Here is an 18535-nt window from a genome sequence, read left to right as displayed (position 1 = left end):
AAAGGGAGTTACTATATAATACTGTATAATAATTGTTATTTGCCTCATGAAACTGCTCTCCCTCTCCCAAACCGCAACAGTCTTACTTTTGTCTCAGTGCAAAGTGATAAAACGATTATCAGTGACAGAGGAAATGGTCTTTTTTAAATTTTGAAGTTATAATTACATAGAAGAGAGGTAAAAAGGCATATATTTCAAGCACAAATAATCCAAACCAAACTGATACACCACCAACATTTCACATTTTTTTAACTATCATACAAAGATAAAAGTTGTAATCAAAACAATGAAACAATCTGAACTAAAGCAAATAACAGATGAGATGAGACTGGCGATATCCCTCATTTGAAAAAAAAAATCGTACTTGTAAACAATAAAAAAAACCAATACTCACACTTATTGTTTTGTAATAACTGTTTATGTGTAATAATACTCCCCTCAAAACTCAGCGATATTGCAAATCATTGGTGATATAACTACGATAACAAAAAAAAGCACTGAAGCTGCAAAAAAGGAAACTCAATGATACATTTTTTTTTAAAATATACAGTAATGACCTGATTAAATGGATGTAAAGAATTAAATAATTTGTGGATCATGATTTCATGCTTCAATTTTATTTAATGTTGTTGTCCTTGTGATGTGTGCACCTTGGCCACCTGCGGTCAGAATTATACAGAAAAAAAATTTCACAATTTTCATTTTTCACAAAGGAGAAATAATATATGTATTGTTACATTGTCTCTCTACACGTGTTGATGCACTGTTTGTGTTGAAATGGCTGTTTCATAATGTTTATAACACCACGAAGCCAGCACTGTTCGTCAGCCTATCTGTGGCTTTTCTAAAAAAATTACATCACAATGAGCAATACAGACTGTCGTAAGGTAAAACTATGTTAAAAAAAAAAACATGTTCTTAGGATTCAGTTGGAAATGTTTTGAAATTGTCCTTTGTCACGCGTGGCGCTCACAAAGCTGAGAGACGCCACGGCCGCCCGATGACACGACTGAGTCTTCTTCTGGGCCAGTTCTGTCTTCAGTGCCCTCAGTTCAGTGGCAGCCTGTTTTCTCAGCTAAAGCAGCGTTTGTGGAAAGACGTAACATTTCAGGAAAGGTCTCTTTTTGGTTTTGCTACACGAGCTACTTATTAACCTTTATTACCTTTATCTCCGTCAGCATCTTCATCTTGGCGTCTTCAATCTTCCTCTTCAGGTTGTCGATGTCGTGACTTTCTGTCAGGATCTGAATGATGAGCTCATTCTAAACACAATTGTTTCCCACTTATTTCAAGAGAAATATCGGGGTGACATGTAACTAGTACAATAACGCCACTACTCTACTGAAGCAGATTTTTTTGTGTATTACCACATTACCTGAGTATTTATTAAGCAGAAGGTGTTTTACTTTTACTGCTAACATTTGAAAACAAACATCTGTAAATGCCACTCCTTACTTTGTTCTGCTATTCTTGTTATTTTTTAAACATCCACTGATGACGATGTAAAGGTAAAGTCAAATGCAGTTAAGATCCTGATTGAGTGAGATTTTGGGGTCTTTCTGATAATGCAAGGGGAAAAAACAGAGAGCATTAAAAAGACTATAAAGGGTATTCAGATTTGTTTCTAAAGACATTAGAAATATTTGAAGTAACTGTTGAAAACATGTCCCAAAAATTGAGAAATATGTAGTACTCATTTGTAATTAGCATCAAAACGTTTTACTAGGTATGCCGCTAAATCCCCCCCCAAAAAACACCTGCCATTTTCCCTTGACTTCACTGTGCCGGATTTTGAGCTCGTGGATTTCGCAGAGGACCACCAAGATTGTGTTTCTCAAATTTTCACCCAAAGTAATAATTGTTCTTCCAGAATATGTTGATCACCACCTTGTTTTCACAGAAGTATGTTAGACTACCACAGGACATGTATGAGGGCAGCAGAACAGTGGTGAGGTGTGCCGAGGTGTGACAGAGAATTCTGTGGTGGAGGTGGCACTGCATCAGGGATCGACCCTGAGCCCCTTCCTGTTTTCAGTGGTAATGAATAGGCTGACAGATGAGGTTATAATCCCCATTGACCAGGATGTTTGTAGATGGCATTGTGGTCGCAGGTAAAAGAACATTGAGAAAGGTGGAGGCATCCACTGTAAATGAAATGAATGAAAATTAGCTGATGTAGAACAGAATATGTGTGGATAAATGAAATGGATAGAGGGGGAAGGGAAGAGATAGCGAGGGTGGATGACTTCAAATACTTGGGGTCAACAATTCAAAGCAATGGTGAGTGTGGTAAGGAAGCGAAGAAATGGGTGCAAGCAGAATGGAACAGCTGGCGGAAGACTGTCTGGTGTGTTATGTGACAGAAGAGACTCTGCTAGTTGTTGTTAGAGAGGAAGATGCAGGGGATAGCCTTGGATGGAAAAAGATGACTCGCTGCGGCGACCATTAACAGGACTATTCAAAAGGAAAAGAATTATATATTTTTTAAAATCATAATTGATTTGAGCTAACCTTTTCAGAGGACCTTCCTTGCTTTTGCAGCTTGCTTCTGCAATTTCTGTTGTGGATCTGATGCAGGAGTTTGTTGTAAAATGTCTCCAGTTCTTGCCGCACATTCCTCAATGCATCTTCCAGAGGTGCAGTGGCTTTCTTGGTATCAAAATATTTTTTTTTCCAGCTGTCGCGGGCTTGTAATATCAATCAGAAAAAAACAGTTACAAGAAAACCACTTCCATAGATACCTTTTAATATAATCTTCTATCTGAAACTAATATCAAACCCTTGACAAATTGACAGACGTTATTTTGGACAAAGTTGCTTGCAAATCATATCCACAATGGATATGGAAAGTGTTCAGATCACCTTAAATGTTTCACTGTTACACCGCAGCCATTTGTTGAAATCCCTGAAGTTCATTCCTTATTAATCCACGCACAATACACCACATTGACATTAACACTGAATAGTTGGAATTTTTACAGATTGATTGAAAAGGAAAAACTGAACTATCACAATATTCAGACCCTTTGCTCAGTATTTAGTCGAAGAATCCATTTGAGTCTTTTAGGGAATCATGCAACAAGTTTTTCCACGCCTGGATTTGGAGATATTCTGCCATTCTTTCTTGCAGATCCTTACTAGTTCTGTCAGGTTGTATGGTGAACCTTTGACAAGCCATTTTCAAGTCCCTCCAGAGATGCTAAGTTGGGTTTAAGTCAGGGTTCTGGCTGGGCCATTCAAGAACAGTCACAGACTTGTTCTGAAGCACTCCTTTGTTAGTGTAGCTGTGTGCGTTGGGTCATTGTCATTTTGGAAAATGAACCTTTGGCCCAGTCTGAGGTCCAGAGAACTCTGGAAAAGGTGTTGGTCTTGGATACCCCTGTACTTTGCTACATTCAGCTTCCCTTTGATCGCCACCAGTCATTCTGTCTCTGTAGCTGAAAAATACTCCGCAGCGTGATGCTGCCACCACCACGCTTCACTGTTGGGACTGTGTTGGACACGTGATGACGAGTGCCTTGTTTTTTTTGTTGCCATGCATACGCTTGGAATTAAGGTTTAAAAAAAGAAAAAGTTCAATGTTGGTCTTATCAGACTATATAATTATATTTCTCACCATCTTGGAGTCCATGTGTGTTTTAGCAAAGTTCATGTAGTTTTTCACGCATCCGTCGGGCTGCTCTGCCATGCAGCCCCGACTGGTGGAGGGATACAGTGATGGTTGACTTACTAGAACTTTCTCCCATTTCCTGACAGCATCTCTGGAGCTCAGCCACAATAATCTTTAGGTTCTTCTTCGGCTCTTTCCTTAAGGCTCTTTTCCCTCAACTGGTGAGTTTGGCCGGGCGGCCTGCTCTGAGGTTCTCATCATCCCAAATATCTTCCAGGGAAGGATGATGGAGGCCACTCTGGTCTTGGGAACCTTAAATGCAGCAGATTTTTTTTTTTAATATTTATGTTTTTGTAACCTTGGCCAGACCTGAGCCTTGCCATAATTCTTTCTTTGAGCTGTTCAGCCTATTCCTTTGACCTCATGATTCTCATTTACTCTGATATGTCTTGTGAGCTGTAAGTTTTTTGTTTTTAGATAGGGGTCTGGCTTTCCTAATCAAGTGCAATCAGTATAATCAAATACAACTTGACTCCAATGAATATATGTGTAGAACCATCCTCAGGATGATCAGGAAAAATCTACAGCATTTGAGTTAAATGAGTCACAGCAAAGGATCGGAATACTTATTTATGGCTATGTGATATTTCATTTTGTGTTTAATTAATCTCCAAAAATGTCCCAAAGTTTGTTTTGCCAACATGTGGTGCTGTCTGCACATAGAGGACAAAAAAATGAAGTTAAAGGAATTTAGCAAATGGCTGAAATATAACAAAAAGTGAAAATATAAGGGGAGATGAATACTTTCTGTATCCAGTGTATACTGTACAAGGCGTTCCTCAGAACATGAACCGGGCTGTCATCCAAGAAAACTTAAGACAGGCAGGCCAATTCAGAACTACTACATTGCTTTGTCGATTATCAAATTGAAATGTTTGATTTATATTACAAAAACGTTTACCAAACAAAACCGTATAAAATCCAAGGATTTTTCTTACTCCACTTTGGAAACTTATGATTGTTAACATGTATAATTAAATGCATGTCAGTATTTGAATAAACAATTTCAAATTACAACATTTTTAGTTCATCATTTATCACATTTCTTTAAAAACCTCAATGCATATAATACATTTCCTTTTTATTCATATTTTAAAATGTTTGGCAAATTAACCTGTATTGCTATTTAACATATTTGATAATTATTTGATTTCATGAAAAACTGTTGTTTTACACTATTTGGGGATATAACTAAATGTAGATGACCATTTATATTTCATTTGCTCAATAGAATAATGGACGAAGTTATTTTCAACTTACTGTCAGAGTATTAAAAAAAAAAAAAAGCAAACATATCAATTTGCTTGCATTTTTTTCTTTCCTGATCCAGCCCCTAGTAATCCACGTTGGGTAAATTGAGCCAACTGGACTCTTCTTGGTTCCTGCATTTGTTGTGTTTTTTTTGTTGTTTGTTTTTTCAAAAAGAAATACCCTTGTAATTATCCCATTAGATTGACAGTTTAATTGATTTAAAAATGTTTCATCCACCAGTTTTATTTTATTGTTAAAAAGCAATATGAATCATGCTATTTTCTTGTTGTTGGTGCTGTTGGTCAGCAGTTTTAAGACAGATACCCTTCCAGACACAAATTCATTCTATTATTATCATATTAATCCAAACTTGGGATCTCTAGTGGCTGGGAATTGGGGCACTGATCAGTAATAGAATCCAGGTCATCTGCACGAAAAGCAAATGGCCTGGAGGAATACCCCAGGAACTTGTTTTCAGACCACTCTCAATCAGGAAGCTGAATAAACTGTGAATGTTTGTAACAGGTTCTTGAGTTTTCCACAACCTTGGTTCCTGCGATGTCTGTTCTGAGCCAACAAATCTTTCCCTTTCCTTAGCAGTTCTTGTCTTTTCCACTCCAACTGCTTCCTTTCCTCCTTCACCAGCTTGATTTCTTCTATCAGTTCTTCCCCTAGAAGAGCCAAACATCATTTCAAATGTGACCTAAATGCCCTTGCATGTGCCGTTTTCTTGACCTGATGGCTTACTGTTAGTTGGGATGACCGTGGAAACAACAGGTTTGTGGGTTGTCATGGTCAGGTCAAGACCAGGAGGCGGAGAAGTGCACCGAATGGGCCGAGATAAAACAACCGGGCTTTCTGTCACCTTTATACCAGAAAAAAAAGAAAAGAAAAAAAAGACAATGACTTCTCATACATCAGGTTTTAAAAGAAGAGAAAAAATTTAATTCATTACCCCTCTTGCTGTTTTGCTCGTGAAAGGCTGAAATGCGTGCACATCTCGTGATTTCCCGAACCTGTGCAAAAACACACACACAAAACAGGTGGTAGTAAATCTCTCGAACAGGCACAGGGTGTGCTGTGAAGTGGGAGCTCAGCTCACTGCTTGTCTGAATCTCCATCCTCCGCCAACCCCACAGGTCCTGGATCTTTGGCCACTTTGTTTCCTTGCTGAGGTCGCCTCGTCTTTCTGCATGTTGCTTCTTCCTCCTTGGGGTGTTCCTTCACCTGAGCCAAGCTGCCTTTACACACAGTATTCAAAGATTTTCTCTCTTTTTTGGGGAATTTTTTTAAATATCAAAAGAAATAGCGAATTATTGAACAATTGATCTTATATTTATATGTTTACAACACATTCGTTGAGCAAATATTTAATAAAGCAATAATGAAAAAAATTAAGAATTGAATAATTTATTTAGCTGTTACTTCAGTTTCTTGTCTTTCATTAGGGAAATAATTGCAAGTCTTATTAAATACCAAGTTAGAGTCCATCTAATTTCATTTGGGGAGAACAATGAAGAAATAATATTTGAGTTATATCATGATGATAACGCTCATAATGATAATAACAATAATACTGTATGTGTCTAATCTGTGCTCCAGCCAGTGCTCGCTTCCATTTTGATAGTATAAAGGTTAAGTGTCCAAATAAGCACCAAAAAGTTAGATTGCGTTTCCAATGTAAATGTAATAACATTGTGTGAATATTAAACGTTCACTTTTATTCGGCGCTTGAGTGTTGGACTTTCTCTGGCCGCGCTCCACACTCTCCTGCCACTCAATCTTATTGCCAGAGGGATCATCCTCCTCCACGCAGTGTCCTCCCTCTGAGGAGCTGTAACCCTGCTCGCCGTCGCCGTCATCGACATCCTCCTCCTCCTCGTCCTCAAAGCTGGAGGTGGGAAGAAGCTGATGGGAAGACTGGGGGATGTGGGGGAACTTGACAGGGTCTTTCGTCTCGGCTGGTGAGCTCCAAGTCTGGTGGGGGTAGTAGGTCGGGGGGTCCGGGGAGCTGCTCCCGGTGTCTGGGCTGGCCGAATGGGAGGAAAGGCTGCTTTCATTCTCCATGGTGGGCAGCAGGTAAAGCTCTGGCTGGGCAGCCTTGAAAGATGAACATCACTGGATTAAACGGTACAAAAGGACGCAGTAAAGTGAAAAAATATCAATATTTAAATGTATTATATTGGTGGAAGAGCTTCAGCTTTTGTTACACTGTTGTGAAGTTGGCAGAGAAACGGTGGTAACAATTAAAACCAGGGATTGTTCAAAAAGCTGAAAATATGAAAAGGAATCATATTTTACATACATATGGTGGAGCAAAGGTTTTCACTTTCAGATCCTTCTCCTGCTTACTTTTGACCTGTCACAAGCAAAGGTTTTGGCCACAAACACACACTCAACTGCTCTTGTGTAGCGCAATGTCAGGCAGACTCACCAGAGCCAAGCTGCGGCCCACACACTTCAAGAAAGAAAATTTGTCTATGCTCCTCTCTGCACCCAGGAGCTCCCCAAGCACACTTCTCAGAGCTTTCAGGGTGACCTCGGGGTAAACCCTAAATAAGCAAAATACAGATGGCACACACAATGGACACGAGTCTTCTTTTCTTTTATAGGCCGGTACTACATGAAAACCCAAGACTCAAGTTTAAATTTTTGACGCTGAAGTGATTTTTGATTTTTTTTTTTTTTTACGTAGAGAAATTGAGAGATACAGAAAGATGGAGGGATGTCGAGAGAACAAGAGAATTCTGGATGTCACTATAAAATAGCGAGGTAAATCTGTTATAAAATCTGCAACAGACGCCAGTCAAGGTGGAGTAGTTTGGGTGGGCCATAATTTTGTTTAGTGCCCTTCTGATGTTTGATCAAACTTTTTTGACCTTGAAAAAGATCATTTGGTGGATGACCCAAAATATTACATTATTGTTACTAATAATTAGACCATTAGTAATAATGTTTTGTAACAGTATAAATACAACAAGTATTTCATCTCAGAGGAACAGAATATTAGAAACATTTTAGATAGTCTGTAGCTCTATGTAAGAGGAAATACATTCAGTTTTATTGACACATTTATGGACTCATTTGGTCTTGTAGTAGCAACACTTAGAATAGCAGCCGTATTTAAAAATCCATCCATCCATCCATTTTCTTTTGCTGCTTATTCTGACGAGGGTTGCGGGGAGTGCTGGAGCCTATCCCAGTTGTCAACGGGCAGGATGCAGGGTACACCCTGAACTGGTTGCCAGCCAATCCCAGGGCACATGGAGACAAACAGTCACACTCACAATCACACTTAGGGGCAATTTAGAGTGTCCAATTAATGCTGCATGTTTTTGAGATGTGGGAGGAAACTGGACTCACGCAGGCACGGGTAGAACATGAAAACTCCACACAGGTGCGAACCCGGGTCCACAGAACTATGAGGCCAACACTTTACCAGCTGATCCACTGTGCTGCCTCATATTTAATAATTCATTCAATAAATATGGTAATTATCAATGTGACACAGATTTTCCCCCCATTTGTTCTTTTTTTTTTTTTTTTTTAAGTATGAACAACATTTGTGCATGTGGTTAGGGTTAGAGTTAGGACCTGATGAAGCCCGCAGATATGAAGCTCTCTGAGGCTTCAGCAGGAACTTTGTTCAGCTTCACATTCCACTGCTCGTCTGGCACATAGAGAACATGCAGCTCCACAAACTGAGCGCACACACACACCAAAGTTTGAAACCGTTCTTCAGGATGTCCGAGTTGATCGTTTGTCTTTTGTGTAATTTGAACATACCTTGCAACTGATGGGTCTCCTCTCCACCGTAAAAGTCGATTCACATGATAAGGCCATCTTCGTGAGTGCAGTCATGCACATGCGTGCTCCGCTAACAGAAGCACGCTGCGATTTTATGGTGTGTTCTTTGGCCCGGCGGAGGCGTGGACTGTCGCGAGTTGACTTGAAACTGCAGCGGCTGGCCGTGCGAGAATGGAAATACCAGCGTTGGTTGCTCTGGTTGCAGACCAGGCGAAAGAACTCACACTCTGCATTCAAATAGAAGAGAAAACACCAAGCAGCTGGTGGCTTTTAGCCTGATACAAGACAAGACATTTGCAGAAAATCATTCTTGGAGGTGATGACATCATACAATTCTAATAATGGGGAATATCTTGCTTCTCTGAATGTGTTACGCCATTGTCGTTAATGTTCCCTGGCTCATGTTTCTCCATGTCGCATGCACCTCATAAGACTCCAAGGTCTCGGGGTTTCAGTCACATTTGACCTAACTCTCTTAGTTTGCGTACATTTTAGCTGTTGTCTTACATCAGCTTGTCACATAGTTCTAGAAAAACAGGCCCATTGTGACAAAGGCTTAGAAAATATAGCTACAAGGATACATGAGGGCGGCACAGTGGGTCAGCAGGTATAGTGCTGGCCTCACAGTTATGAGGACCTGGGTTCAAATCGCGGCCCCGCCTGTGTGGAGTTTGCATGTTCTCCCCGTGCCTGTGTGGGGTTTCTCGGGGCACTCTGGTTTCCACATCCCAAAAAACATGCAACATTCACTCAACACTAAATTGCCCCTAGATGTGATTGTGAGTGCGACTGTCTCGATGTGCCCTGTGATCTGCTCGCAACCAGTTCAGGGTGTACCCTGCCTCCTGCCCCTTGACAGCTGGGATAGGCTGCAGCACTCACCTTGTGAGGATAAGCGGCTAAGAAAATGAATGGCTGGATGGATGGCTATAAAGTGTACACTACACCTTGTTCAAATGTCAGGATTTTGTGATTAAAAGCAAAAATCAGACCAACATTTAAACCCACTACCTTGGTTGAACGGCACCATAAAACAATTCAGATGTGTAGATCTATGTCTTACTCGAGATCTACAGTTTGAAAAAAAAATGGGAGATTGTTGTCACATGTACTAAACAGTCTGTATTTGCCAGAAATTACTGCAGTTCCTTCAATAATTCTCTCAGGCTAGTGGCAAGCTCCCTGATTATTTTTCTTTGTATCTTTTCATGGATTTTGGAGAGATGTCTGTTGCTTAACAAAGTCACTGCTGTGCCATTTTTTCTCCACTTGATGATGGCTGTTTTCACTCTGTTCCACAGTATATTTAATGCATTGGAAATTGTGATTGTTAATACAATTGAACAATGAGTCTGCTGATAGTTGTATTCTATTGCCACAAGAGGGAGCTTGTCGTTCCTCTCTCACACTCAGCATTAAAATACCGCTGGTAGTTTTGCAATCTAGATGATGATGGAAACGCCCCCCCCCCAAAAAAAAAAAAAACTTTCATCACGCACTACTCACGTTTAATTCCGGAAAATTTCAGGAAGAATCACAAAATTTCAGAATTATTTAATTGTAGTGTTGTTTCGAAGAACAATGCTAAATCCAACAGAATTTCGAAACATTGAAAGCACCACAAGAGGACGCGCCTACCCCCCAAACCGGAAGCGTATGCGTCGCTCGCTCCCCCGACATCAAGTTGCTTGAACTAAAACTTGTAGTTGAAACTAAAATCGATTACAAAAATATAAAATCAAATGTCGGGGTCATCCACCATTGTAACTATGAAGAAAATTGTCCAACAACTACGGTTCGAAGCGGGAATAAACAGAGTAAAGGTAAAAAAAAAGATCTTTAGGGCGTTTCTCGACTGTTGTTTGACTAGCGGCGATGTTTGGAGACGCTGGGCTTTTACAAATGGAGTACCGGTACCACAGTACACTCACTGCTAGTTTTCATCAGGTGTCATCGGCCGCGGCCGATCTGCAACAGTTCTGTCTACAGAACGCCCAGCATGACCCGCTGCTCACCGGCATGTCATCCAGCAACAATCCGTTCAGACCGCAAAAAGTTTGCTCTTTCTTATAGCGGCGACGCGATGTGAGTCCTGCCCTGTGTCTGAAATCCCAACAAGCAATACAACGAATTCACTCTTGCAATCTGTCTTACAGGTCGCCAAATGTGTGTAACCGCGTGGAGATGGACTGGAATCGCCTCGAGTGTTGGGGGGGGGGTATTTTTTTTAACCTTTGCAAATTTTCACAAAAAAAATTAGAGGCACTTACGTACCTTTTCCCTACAAATTTATGATTTAAAATCCAACATACAAGGAATCCTTTGTTTACAGTGACATTTTCCACCACAAATGTTTGTATGAAAAACATTTCTAGGCCACAATCACAATTTTTTCCACTGCTGTGCAAACTACCAATTAGTTATCCTTGAAATGTCAAGCATAAACATTTGTGTGAAAGATTTCTAGGCCATAAATACAAACCTATCAAATAAAAAACTAATTATGCCTACTAATGCCATGTGAATGCTTTCTTTCAACGCTTTGCCACAAAAGACTTTGTAGAAAGCATCATAAACCAAGGACCTTGTGGACAAAAAACAACCATATATACCCCCAACACATATCTTGTTCATTTTAGGTATCATAGTTGGCTGAAGTAATATTCACACATTTCATTCTTGCTCTCTTAAAACTGTATTTTCCCCGTTATCTTGCTTTGAAACTAATGTCAGGAAAAACTCAGTTAGCCCAATATCAATATTTCCAATTGTTCATGTGTGTAATAGTTTAGAACACCACCACGTGCTCTCTCACACCCAAATTAACAGTTATAATACAATGTACTAGCAGGAATAAGCGGTACGGACAATGGATGAATGTTACTTGTCATTTTGGGACAGCTTTGTTGCAAGGGAGACATTTTTGAAAATAGCTGATAGTCAGTAAATGATTCACACTTTGTAGTGTGTTAAAAGCACAAGCAACTGAACGGAAGAAAATCAGTTCTTCTGTAATGACTCCGTGATGAAGACTGCTCTCATGGGTTGGTCACAAAGTCTCAAGGGCCAGAAAAAACAAGTCATTTGAAACGGCAAACAAGTGTGGGATAAACTAATGTCCTTCCATAATCAGAACAGAGATGATTTCGCCTTCACAGCTGGAATTTCCGCCTGCAGGCATCCATTTCGTGGCGCTAGAAACAAGGAAAACAGTGATTAGGCTTTGGAACTTTTTTCCAAAAAGGAATCACTCGTGTAAAATATTTTTTCTTGCTTGCGGGTTACATCCAACTAGCTAAGCATCAGAAAAAAATGTCTCATTGGAAATAATTGAAAATGCCTCAAACATTTCTAATGATCATACAATAAAACAGACTAACTTTTACAAGTAATAAATATTACCAAAACTGTGCCTCATTTATCTGATTAACTGTCACAAGTGTAGAAAGACGTTAACCAGGAATTAACTGACTGATTTACTTAAGTAAACTGGAATAATAAGAAAATAGCAAGTGATGCTGCTTACAACAATAACACTTACAATGATTAAGTGGCTGGACAATATATCATTTGAGCATCATCACTCCAATGTATGTGTCATAGTCACATTGCAGGGTCCTGTGCAATATTGGTGTTTTGATATATTGTCAATCAACGATTATATTAATAAGTGACTAACAGAGGGACATGCTTGGACATGCTAATGGGATTAGCATCAATGTTTTGATCAATTGTGACCCATCAAACACCATACAGGGAGAAGACTAGAATGTTACACACTTTTTGTATAACTATTAATGAGGACAGAGGAAGCAATTACATGCCTGCATTTACTGTATCTCCAGTGTGTGTGTGTGTGTGTGTGTGTGTGCGTGCCCCGGCCCTGCCTGTGTGAAGTTTGCATGTTCTCCCCATCCCTGCATGGGTTTTCTCCAGGCACTCTGGTTTCCTCCCACATCCCAAAAACATGCAACATTAATTGGACACTCTAAATTGCCCCTAGGTGTGATTGTGAGTGTGAATGGTTGTTAGTCTATATGTGCACTGCGGTTGGCTGGCAATCAGTTCACGGTGTACCCTGCCTCCTGCCTGCCTGTTGAAAGCTGGGATAGGCTTCAGCACTCCCGGTGACCCTCGTGAGGATAAGCGGCAAAGAAAATGGATGGTTATATACATATATACACATATGTATATATATGTATGCAGCTGAGTCCACTGTATGGACTTTAGTTTTTGTCAGCCTTTCCATCTACGTTCCAGTTCAGGATGTGCCCCGCTTCTTTCCCAAAGGGCTACAGAAAACTGATGAATGGATTTTTTTCGACAACCTTGTGGAACTTTAAATTTGGAGGGACTAATATGCTTACAAAATTGTCTTGTTTCGTTGACTGGCGTGGGAGCATCAAGGTAGGAAGAGGTAAAAACATGGAAGAAATGCCACAGTGGCATTTAATCAATATGAAATGTGTACAATCTCACCTTGAGGACCCACTCATACTCGCCAAACTTCGAATCGAAGGTGCCTTTCTGCAAAGAGCGAAGCTTAAGAGTGAAGCGAGGTCCCAACTCCTGTATGCCGGCCTTCTTGTCGTTCTTGAAAATGTATCTTAAAGGTGCGCAACAGTAATAGGATGAGCTGTATTCAAATCATAGTAAAAAAGTGACTGTATGTAGTTTCTCCATCAGACGTTAACCTGTGAAACCGGAAAAAGATGAAGTCTCTCTGGTTGTGGAAGGTGGCCACCTGGCGACCCACAAACTGGGGGTTTTGAGGGAAAAGAGCAGCCAACATCCGGCCGATGCTGTGGCCCAAACGTGTAGTGAAGTTGTTCAGGATCACTTCTGGATAGTGCTCAGTTGGGTCCTTACCTCGTCGCTGTGGGCACAAAACAGAATAATGTTGGGAAAATTCTGGTCTCCAGTTCAATAGCAAGAGTTTCAAGTAACATGGCAACGGCCGTGACAATTTTATGAATTAAAAAAAAACAAAAAACTCTGCAATAGACAAGAGTACTTATTGCCTGAATTGCTTAATTATTTCCATAATCATCTACTTGCCTTCAGTTCCTTCCTTAATCGAACACTGCTGACCTTGAAGTGTGCAGTTGGCCCTTCAGGGAGGTGACAAAGAACCAAACCATCTTAAATTAGCAGTTAAGAAATCTGAAAAGTCCCAATGTGTTTTTGTCTAATGATGGTTCAGTGTAGGTTTATTTGGTGATGTGGTCAACTGTGTTTTCTTGAATTCACATTATGCATACGCAGTGAACTGTTTTCGTGTCTACATTTCCAGTGAGGAAATTTGAAATAAATTTAAAAAATGAAACAAAAATAAGAGATTTCACATGACTATGGGTTATCCGTTATCAAAACCACAAGTCGTCCGTAAAATACGGCACATATACATCAACCATGATTTAAGGAACTGAGGCAGCTTTTGCTATTCCACCAACACACCCCACAAGACTGATCTGGGTTTGCTATCCAAACTGTGCCGGTTGTTTTAAAAATGACTTGAATATAACGAAAAAATGACGAAATTCCTGTGCGATCCATTTTGATCATCACTGAAGCCATTCTGTGTCTGAGCAATCTGAACTCTTTGAAATTTTCTAATAGAAAGTACACAAAGATTAGGAGCACTCATTCGGGTAAAGGATACTCGGCACTTTTCGGTCCTCGTTGATAACGATAAGGTATGTGAAGTCTCTGGCGACGCATTGCGGAATGATCCTCTTGAGGGCCAAGCCTCTTCTGTAGTAGACGTGAGCGTTTGGAATCACAGTGGCCAGTTGCTCACAGAACCTCACAGTCCTCTGCAAGACACATTGTAGTACCATCGAGTGCTTGAAAAAACGAAGACACATTTGCACGAACGTACTCACCCCCCTGGGTCTGTCTGACGTTGTGATGAGCACTTTGGGGTTCGTTAGGCCGTTAAAGTAGGCAGAAAATTCATCTGTTGCCTCATCAAACGCAACCTTAATGAGACCCAAAATGAGCAACATGAACCGAAATTCATCATGTGACTTGCCCTTGATATAAAATATGAAGACACCTCTTCATCTTCCGGGTCAACTGTCGTTTCGTCGTAGACTCTTTGGTTTTCGATTGTCTTGGGGGCCTGCTTAGGCGGTGCCTTCAGAAGAAAAGAAAAGAGCGGGGAAGAGAGAGAGAATTAAAGATTTACAAACATCAATCAACTTATTATTGCCACTTGTATCCAAACATTTCAATGAATTTTTGTTTTAATTTCTTGTAGTTCCACATTTAAAAAACAATTTCCGACTTGAATACATTTGAGAAACTTCTAATATGATTAAAATAATTATTTCCTTTATAAACTGAAAGAAGAATATTTTTTCCCCATATAATAAATCAACTACATATACATTCACGCAATTTGTGAAATTATCTAAAACTGCTTTTATTACTACCAGCACCTCTTTAGTTTTATGACTTTTCAAATACTTGAAACTTATTAGCCCCAGTGAAAACCCTGGAGTAAGTCAATTCTAAAATAGTACAATTCTTCAACAGCAATAAAAGAAGCAAAAACTCACCTTGTGCCCCAGAATTTTTTCTTGCCTTTTCCTCTTTTTCTTCAGCTCCAACTTTTTCTGAAATGCAAAAAGACATCATTGAGAGAGATAATCAGGTGAGGATAATCATGTTGTTAAAAGTAAGATAGAATGTCAGCACAGAGCTTTACAGTGTTATTTTTGGTTTGGTGGTATTGGAGGATTGTCAAAGTCTCACAAATTATATAATAAATCATACCTACTAATGTGTTTGGCCAGACCCATAAATTTTTTGGAACAAATGACAAATTCTTGATGGTTTTAAATTGTTACTGTCCCTACACGGGAAGCTTTGACTTTCCAAACCCTGAGCCCAAAAAATTGCAACAGAGAAATGCTGTAAATTTCCACAAAACAACAGAAGTCCACAAGGCCACGACGGAGCAGGCTTGTGTGACCAGAGGCAACACAGATCTGTACAGGCAGAGTGTATACATGTAGATACGGGACATATTTTGATCTCCATCCTGACGCCAACGCTTAGCGAAGGAGGTCAAAGTCGCAACCACATTCTGTGTGTGTGTGTGTGTATGTGTGGAAGGCAAGAAAAGCCAAAGACCAAGCATGTTATGTTTTACACAACGTTAAGCAGCACAACATTCTGTCATATTTTATGCTTTATTATGCACCACACATTTTCAATGGGAGACTGGTATGGATTGCAGGCAGGCCAGTCGAGTACCTGCACTCTTTCACTACAAAGCCACGTACAGAATGTAGTTTGTCAGTCTGTCTTGATGGAATAAGCACAGGCGTCCATGAAAAATAAGTTGCACTGATGGCAGCATGCGTTTCTCCAAAACCTGTATGTACATTTCAGTAATAATGGTGCCTTCAGATATGCAAGTTACCCAAGCCGGTGGCAATAACTTAAGCCCAAACCATCTCACATGCTGGATTTTGAACTTTGCATCTACATTACTCTGGATGGTTCTTTTCCTCTTTGGCCTGAAGGACATGAAATCCACAACTTTCAAAACATGTTGGTGACATGTTTATGAAATCCCCAAATTCCTTGAGGAGCATTGTCCTAAAACTGATAATTTTCTCATGCTCTAGTTCATAAAGAGGTGTATGGAAGTAGATTAGTGCCACCAGGATTTGAATTTTAACTGTAAAGTGACATATGATTTTAATTTGAAATGCCAGAGAAAACAGAATTTGAATTTGAAATGTAAAGTGATCACATTTTCAATAGTTGTATTTCAGTGTAACTTTCAATGTTAACAATTCAACTGGCGACAATTCGCTGTCAAAAATTCAGTCTGTGCCACCAGGCAGGGTTACTTCAGGTCAGAACCGAACAGCCAGCCAATCCAGTTACGCTTTCTTAGCATGTGACATCACGTGACGAAGAAAGCATAACTGAATGTTCTGCCTGGTGGCACGGATGGTGAATTTTAGACAGTGAATTGTAGCAACTATTGAAAATGTGATAACTTTACATTTCAAATTCAAATCCTGTTTTCTGTGGCATCCATCCATCTTCTACCACTTTTCTGGGTCGAAGTAGCTTCAGCAGGGATACCCAGACTTCCCTTTCCCAAGCCACTTCTTCAGGAGGGATCCCGAGGCATTCCCAAGCCAGCCAAGAGACAATCTCTAGAGCGTGTCCTGGGTCATCCTCAGGGTCTCTTTCCAGTGGGACATGCCCGGAACACCTCACCAGGGAGGCGTCCAGGAGGTATCCGAATCAGATGCCCAAGCTACCTCATCTGGGTCCTCTCAATCCAGAGGAGCAGCGGCTCGACACTGACCCCCTCTCGGATGACCGAGGTCCTCACCCTACCTCGAAGGGAGAGCCCTGACACCCTGCGGACGAAACTAATTTCGGCCGCTTGTATCCGGGATCTTGTTCTTTCATTCAGGACCCACAGCTCATGCTTGGAATGGAGATCGACTGGTAAATTGACATCTTCGCCTTTGGACTGAGCTCCCTCTTTACCACAACGGACCGATACAAACTCCGAATCACAGCAGATGCTGGACCGATCCGTCTGTCGATCTCCTGCTCCATTCTTCCCTCACTTGTGAACAAGACCCCAAGATATTTGAACTCCTCCACTTGGGGAAGGTCTCATCCCCGACCTGGAGAGGGCACGCCACCCTTTTCAGACTGAGGACCATAGCTTCAGTGGCATTTCAAATTCACATCCTATTTCACTTTACATTTCAAATTGAAATCCTAGTGGCACTAATCTACTTCCATAGAAGTGAACCTTGCCCCATTTTTGCTTGTGAATGACTGAGCATTTCAAAGAAGTTTCTTTATACCCAATCATGGCACCCACCAGTTCCCAATTAGCCTGTTCACCTGTGGGATGTTTTAAAAAAGTGTTTGATGAGCATTCCTCAACCTTGTCAGTGCTTTTTTGCCAAGTGTCCCATTTTTTTTTAAATAGAACGATTAAAAAAAATTATAATATATAAAATTATTGTCATCTACCGCTGACGCACCGCTCGTGTTTTTTTTTTTTTTATGGGGAGGAGGGGTGTTGCATCTAGTAATAATTTGTACGGGTGTTTGTTTTTTAACTTTCCTGAATCGACTCATTACTGTTACGTAACAGTAGCTTTACTCGTGTATCATTTTGGCTTACTCAACTCACTTCTGCTCAGTAGTTTGGCATAAACATACCACTAAGTCCTAATTTACTCTTTTTATGAACACATACTCCCGGCCCCTGAATTACACTGCCTAAGAAGCGACGGAACCATGTTTAGGACTTTACCTTTCTTTTCTCCTGCTTTAATTTCATAAACATTATGTGTCTTCGCTGTTTATTCTTGATTTCAGCCAAACTGAACGTCGGTGGGAAGGCGATTGCCTCTTCAGTCTTCTCTTCTTTCACCTCGACGTTGCCGGTTTCCATCTTGTCTGGCTGTTCCGCGACCTCGATCTCATTAGCCTTTTTATTTTTCTTGCTTTTGACATGCTGCGTCAAGGGAACGTCAACGCTGTTCATCTTGCTCAAGTAACGTTTTCCCGGTGAAGTGCCCAGTCCACGCTAGAGCCCGTCCTGAAGACTTACATGCGAAGCAACTGCTGCTTCCGCTTCCGGTTTACATACATATCCGGATCAGAGAACTTCCTCGCTTGTTGATGTCGTGCAACTCCTCGTGGCTAGGAGGACGCAAAGCATTGAAACGGATTCAATAATACACGAAATGAATTTGATATTCAAATCATAAAATTCTAATGACTGCTATTATTTTTGGAAGTACA

At 40.5% G+C, this 18535-nt stretch overlaps 3 protein-coding genes across 3 annotated transcripts; 1 reads left to right on the top strand and 2 right to left on the bottom strand.

The window, feature by feature from the left end:
- Positions 1-112: 112 nt before the first annotated feature.
- On the bottom strand, positions 113-8936 carry spata1 (spermatogenesis associated 1). The gene is made up of 12 exons (XM_061825747.1): positions 8708-8936; positions 8516-8622; positions 7356-7473; positions 7227-7280; positions 6640-7021; positions 6024-6162; positions 5877-5937; positions 5669-5786; positions 5467-5592; positions 2512-2687; positions 1164-1262; positions 113-1075 (listed from the first exon to the last, which is right to left on the bottom strand). The coding sequence occupies exons 1-12, from the start codon at positions 8786-8788 to the stop codon at positions 926-928; spliced, it is 1611 nt and encodes a 536-aa protein (XP_061681731.1). The 5' UTR covers positions 8789-8936; the 3' UTR covers positions 113-925.
- A 1389-nt stretch (positions 8937-10325) lies between these two features.
- Positions 10326-11242, top strand: LOC133504140 (guanine nucleotide-binding protein G(I)/G(S)/G(O) subunit gamma-5). The gene is made up of 3 exons (XM_061826363.1): positions 10326-10551; positions 10676-10813; positions 10885-11242. The coding sequence occupies exons 1-2, from the start codon at positions 10471-10473 to the stop codon at positions 10799-10801; spliced, it is 207 nt and encodes a 68-aa protein (XP_061682347.1). The 5' UTR covers positions 10326-10470; the 3' UTR covers positions 10802-10813; positions 10885-11242.
- A 360-nt stretch (positions 11243-11602) lies between these two features.
- On the bottom strand, positions 11603-18391 carry rpf1 (ribosome production factor 1 homolog). The gene is made up of 9 exons (XM_061826357.1): positions 18042-18391; positions 15292-15348; positions 14787-14867; positions 14614-14709; positions 14391-14544; positions 13787-13869; positions 13423-13604; positions 13208-13334; positions 11603-11922 (listed from the first exon to the last, which is right to left on the bottom strand). The coding sequence occupies exons 1-9, from the start codon at positions 18273-18275 to the stop codon at positions 11881-11883; spliced, it is 1056 nt and encodes a 351-aa protein (XP_061682341.1). The 5' UTR covers positions 18276-18391; the 3' UTR covers positions 11603-11880.
- Between the last annotated feature and the right edge of the window lie 144 nt (positions 18392-18535).

Source organism: Syngnathoides biaculeatus, chromosome 7 (genome assembly GCF_019802595.1).
Source record: "Syngnathoides biaculeatus isolate LvHL_M chromosome 7, ASM1980259v1, whole genome shotgun sequence".
NCBI lineage: Eukaryota > Metazoa > Chordata > Actinopteri > Syngnathiformes > Syngnathidae > Syngnathoides > Syngnathoides biaculeatus.
Note: the sequence above shows the minus strand (reverse complement) of the source record. Positions and strands in the feature narration are given on the sequence as shown.

Bases quoted from the DNA above. Each gene is read 5' to 3' on its own strand.
- spata1 (XM_061825747.1), bottom strand. From the start codon at position 8,788: ATGTGCATGACTGCACTCACGAAGATGGCCTTATCATGTGAATCGACT. The intron at 7,022-7,226 runs GTATGTAAAATA...TCATCTTTCAAG, and splicing joins AAACCTTTGCTCCACCATAT to GCTGCCCAGCCAGAGCTTTA. The intron at 1,263-2,511 runs GTTAGCTCAAAT...AATTGTGTTTAG, and splicing joins AAGGAAGGTCCTCTGAAAAG to AATGAGCTCATCATTCAGAT.
- LOC133504140 (XM_061826363.1), top strand. From the start codon at position 10,471: ATGTCGGGGTCATCCACCATTGTAACTATGAAGAAAATTGTCCAACAA. The intron at 10,552-10,675 runs GTAAAAAAAAAG...AGTTTTCATCAG, and splicing joins CGGGAATAAACAGAGTAAAG to GTGTCATCGGCCGCGGCCGA.
- rpf1 (XM_061826357.1), bottom strand. From the start codon at position 18,275: ATGAACAGCGTTGACGTTCCCTTGACGCAGCATGTCAAAAGCAAGAAA. The intron at 14,868-15,291 runs GTGAGTTTTTGC...TTTCTTCTGAAG, and splicing joins AAAAAATTCTGGGGCACAAG to GCACCGCCTAAGCAGGCCCC. The intron at 14,710-14,786 runs GTGTCTTCATAT...GGTCTCATTAAG, and splicing joins TTGACCCGGAAGATGAAGAG to GTTGCGTTTGATGAGGCAAC.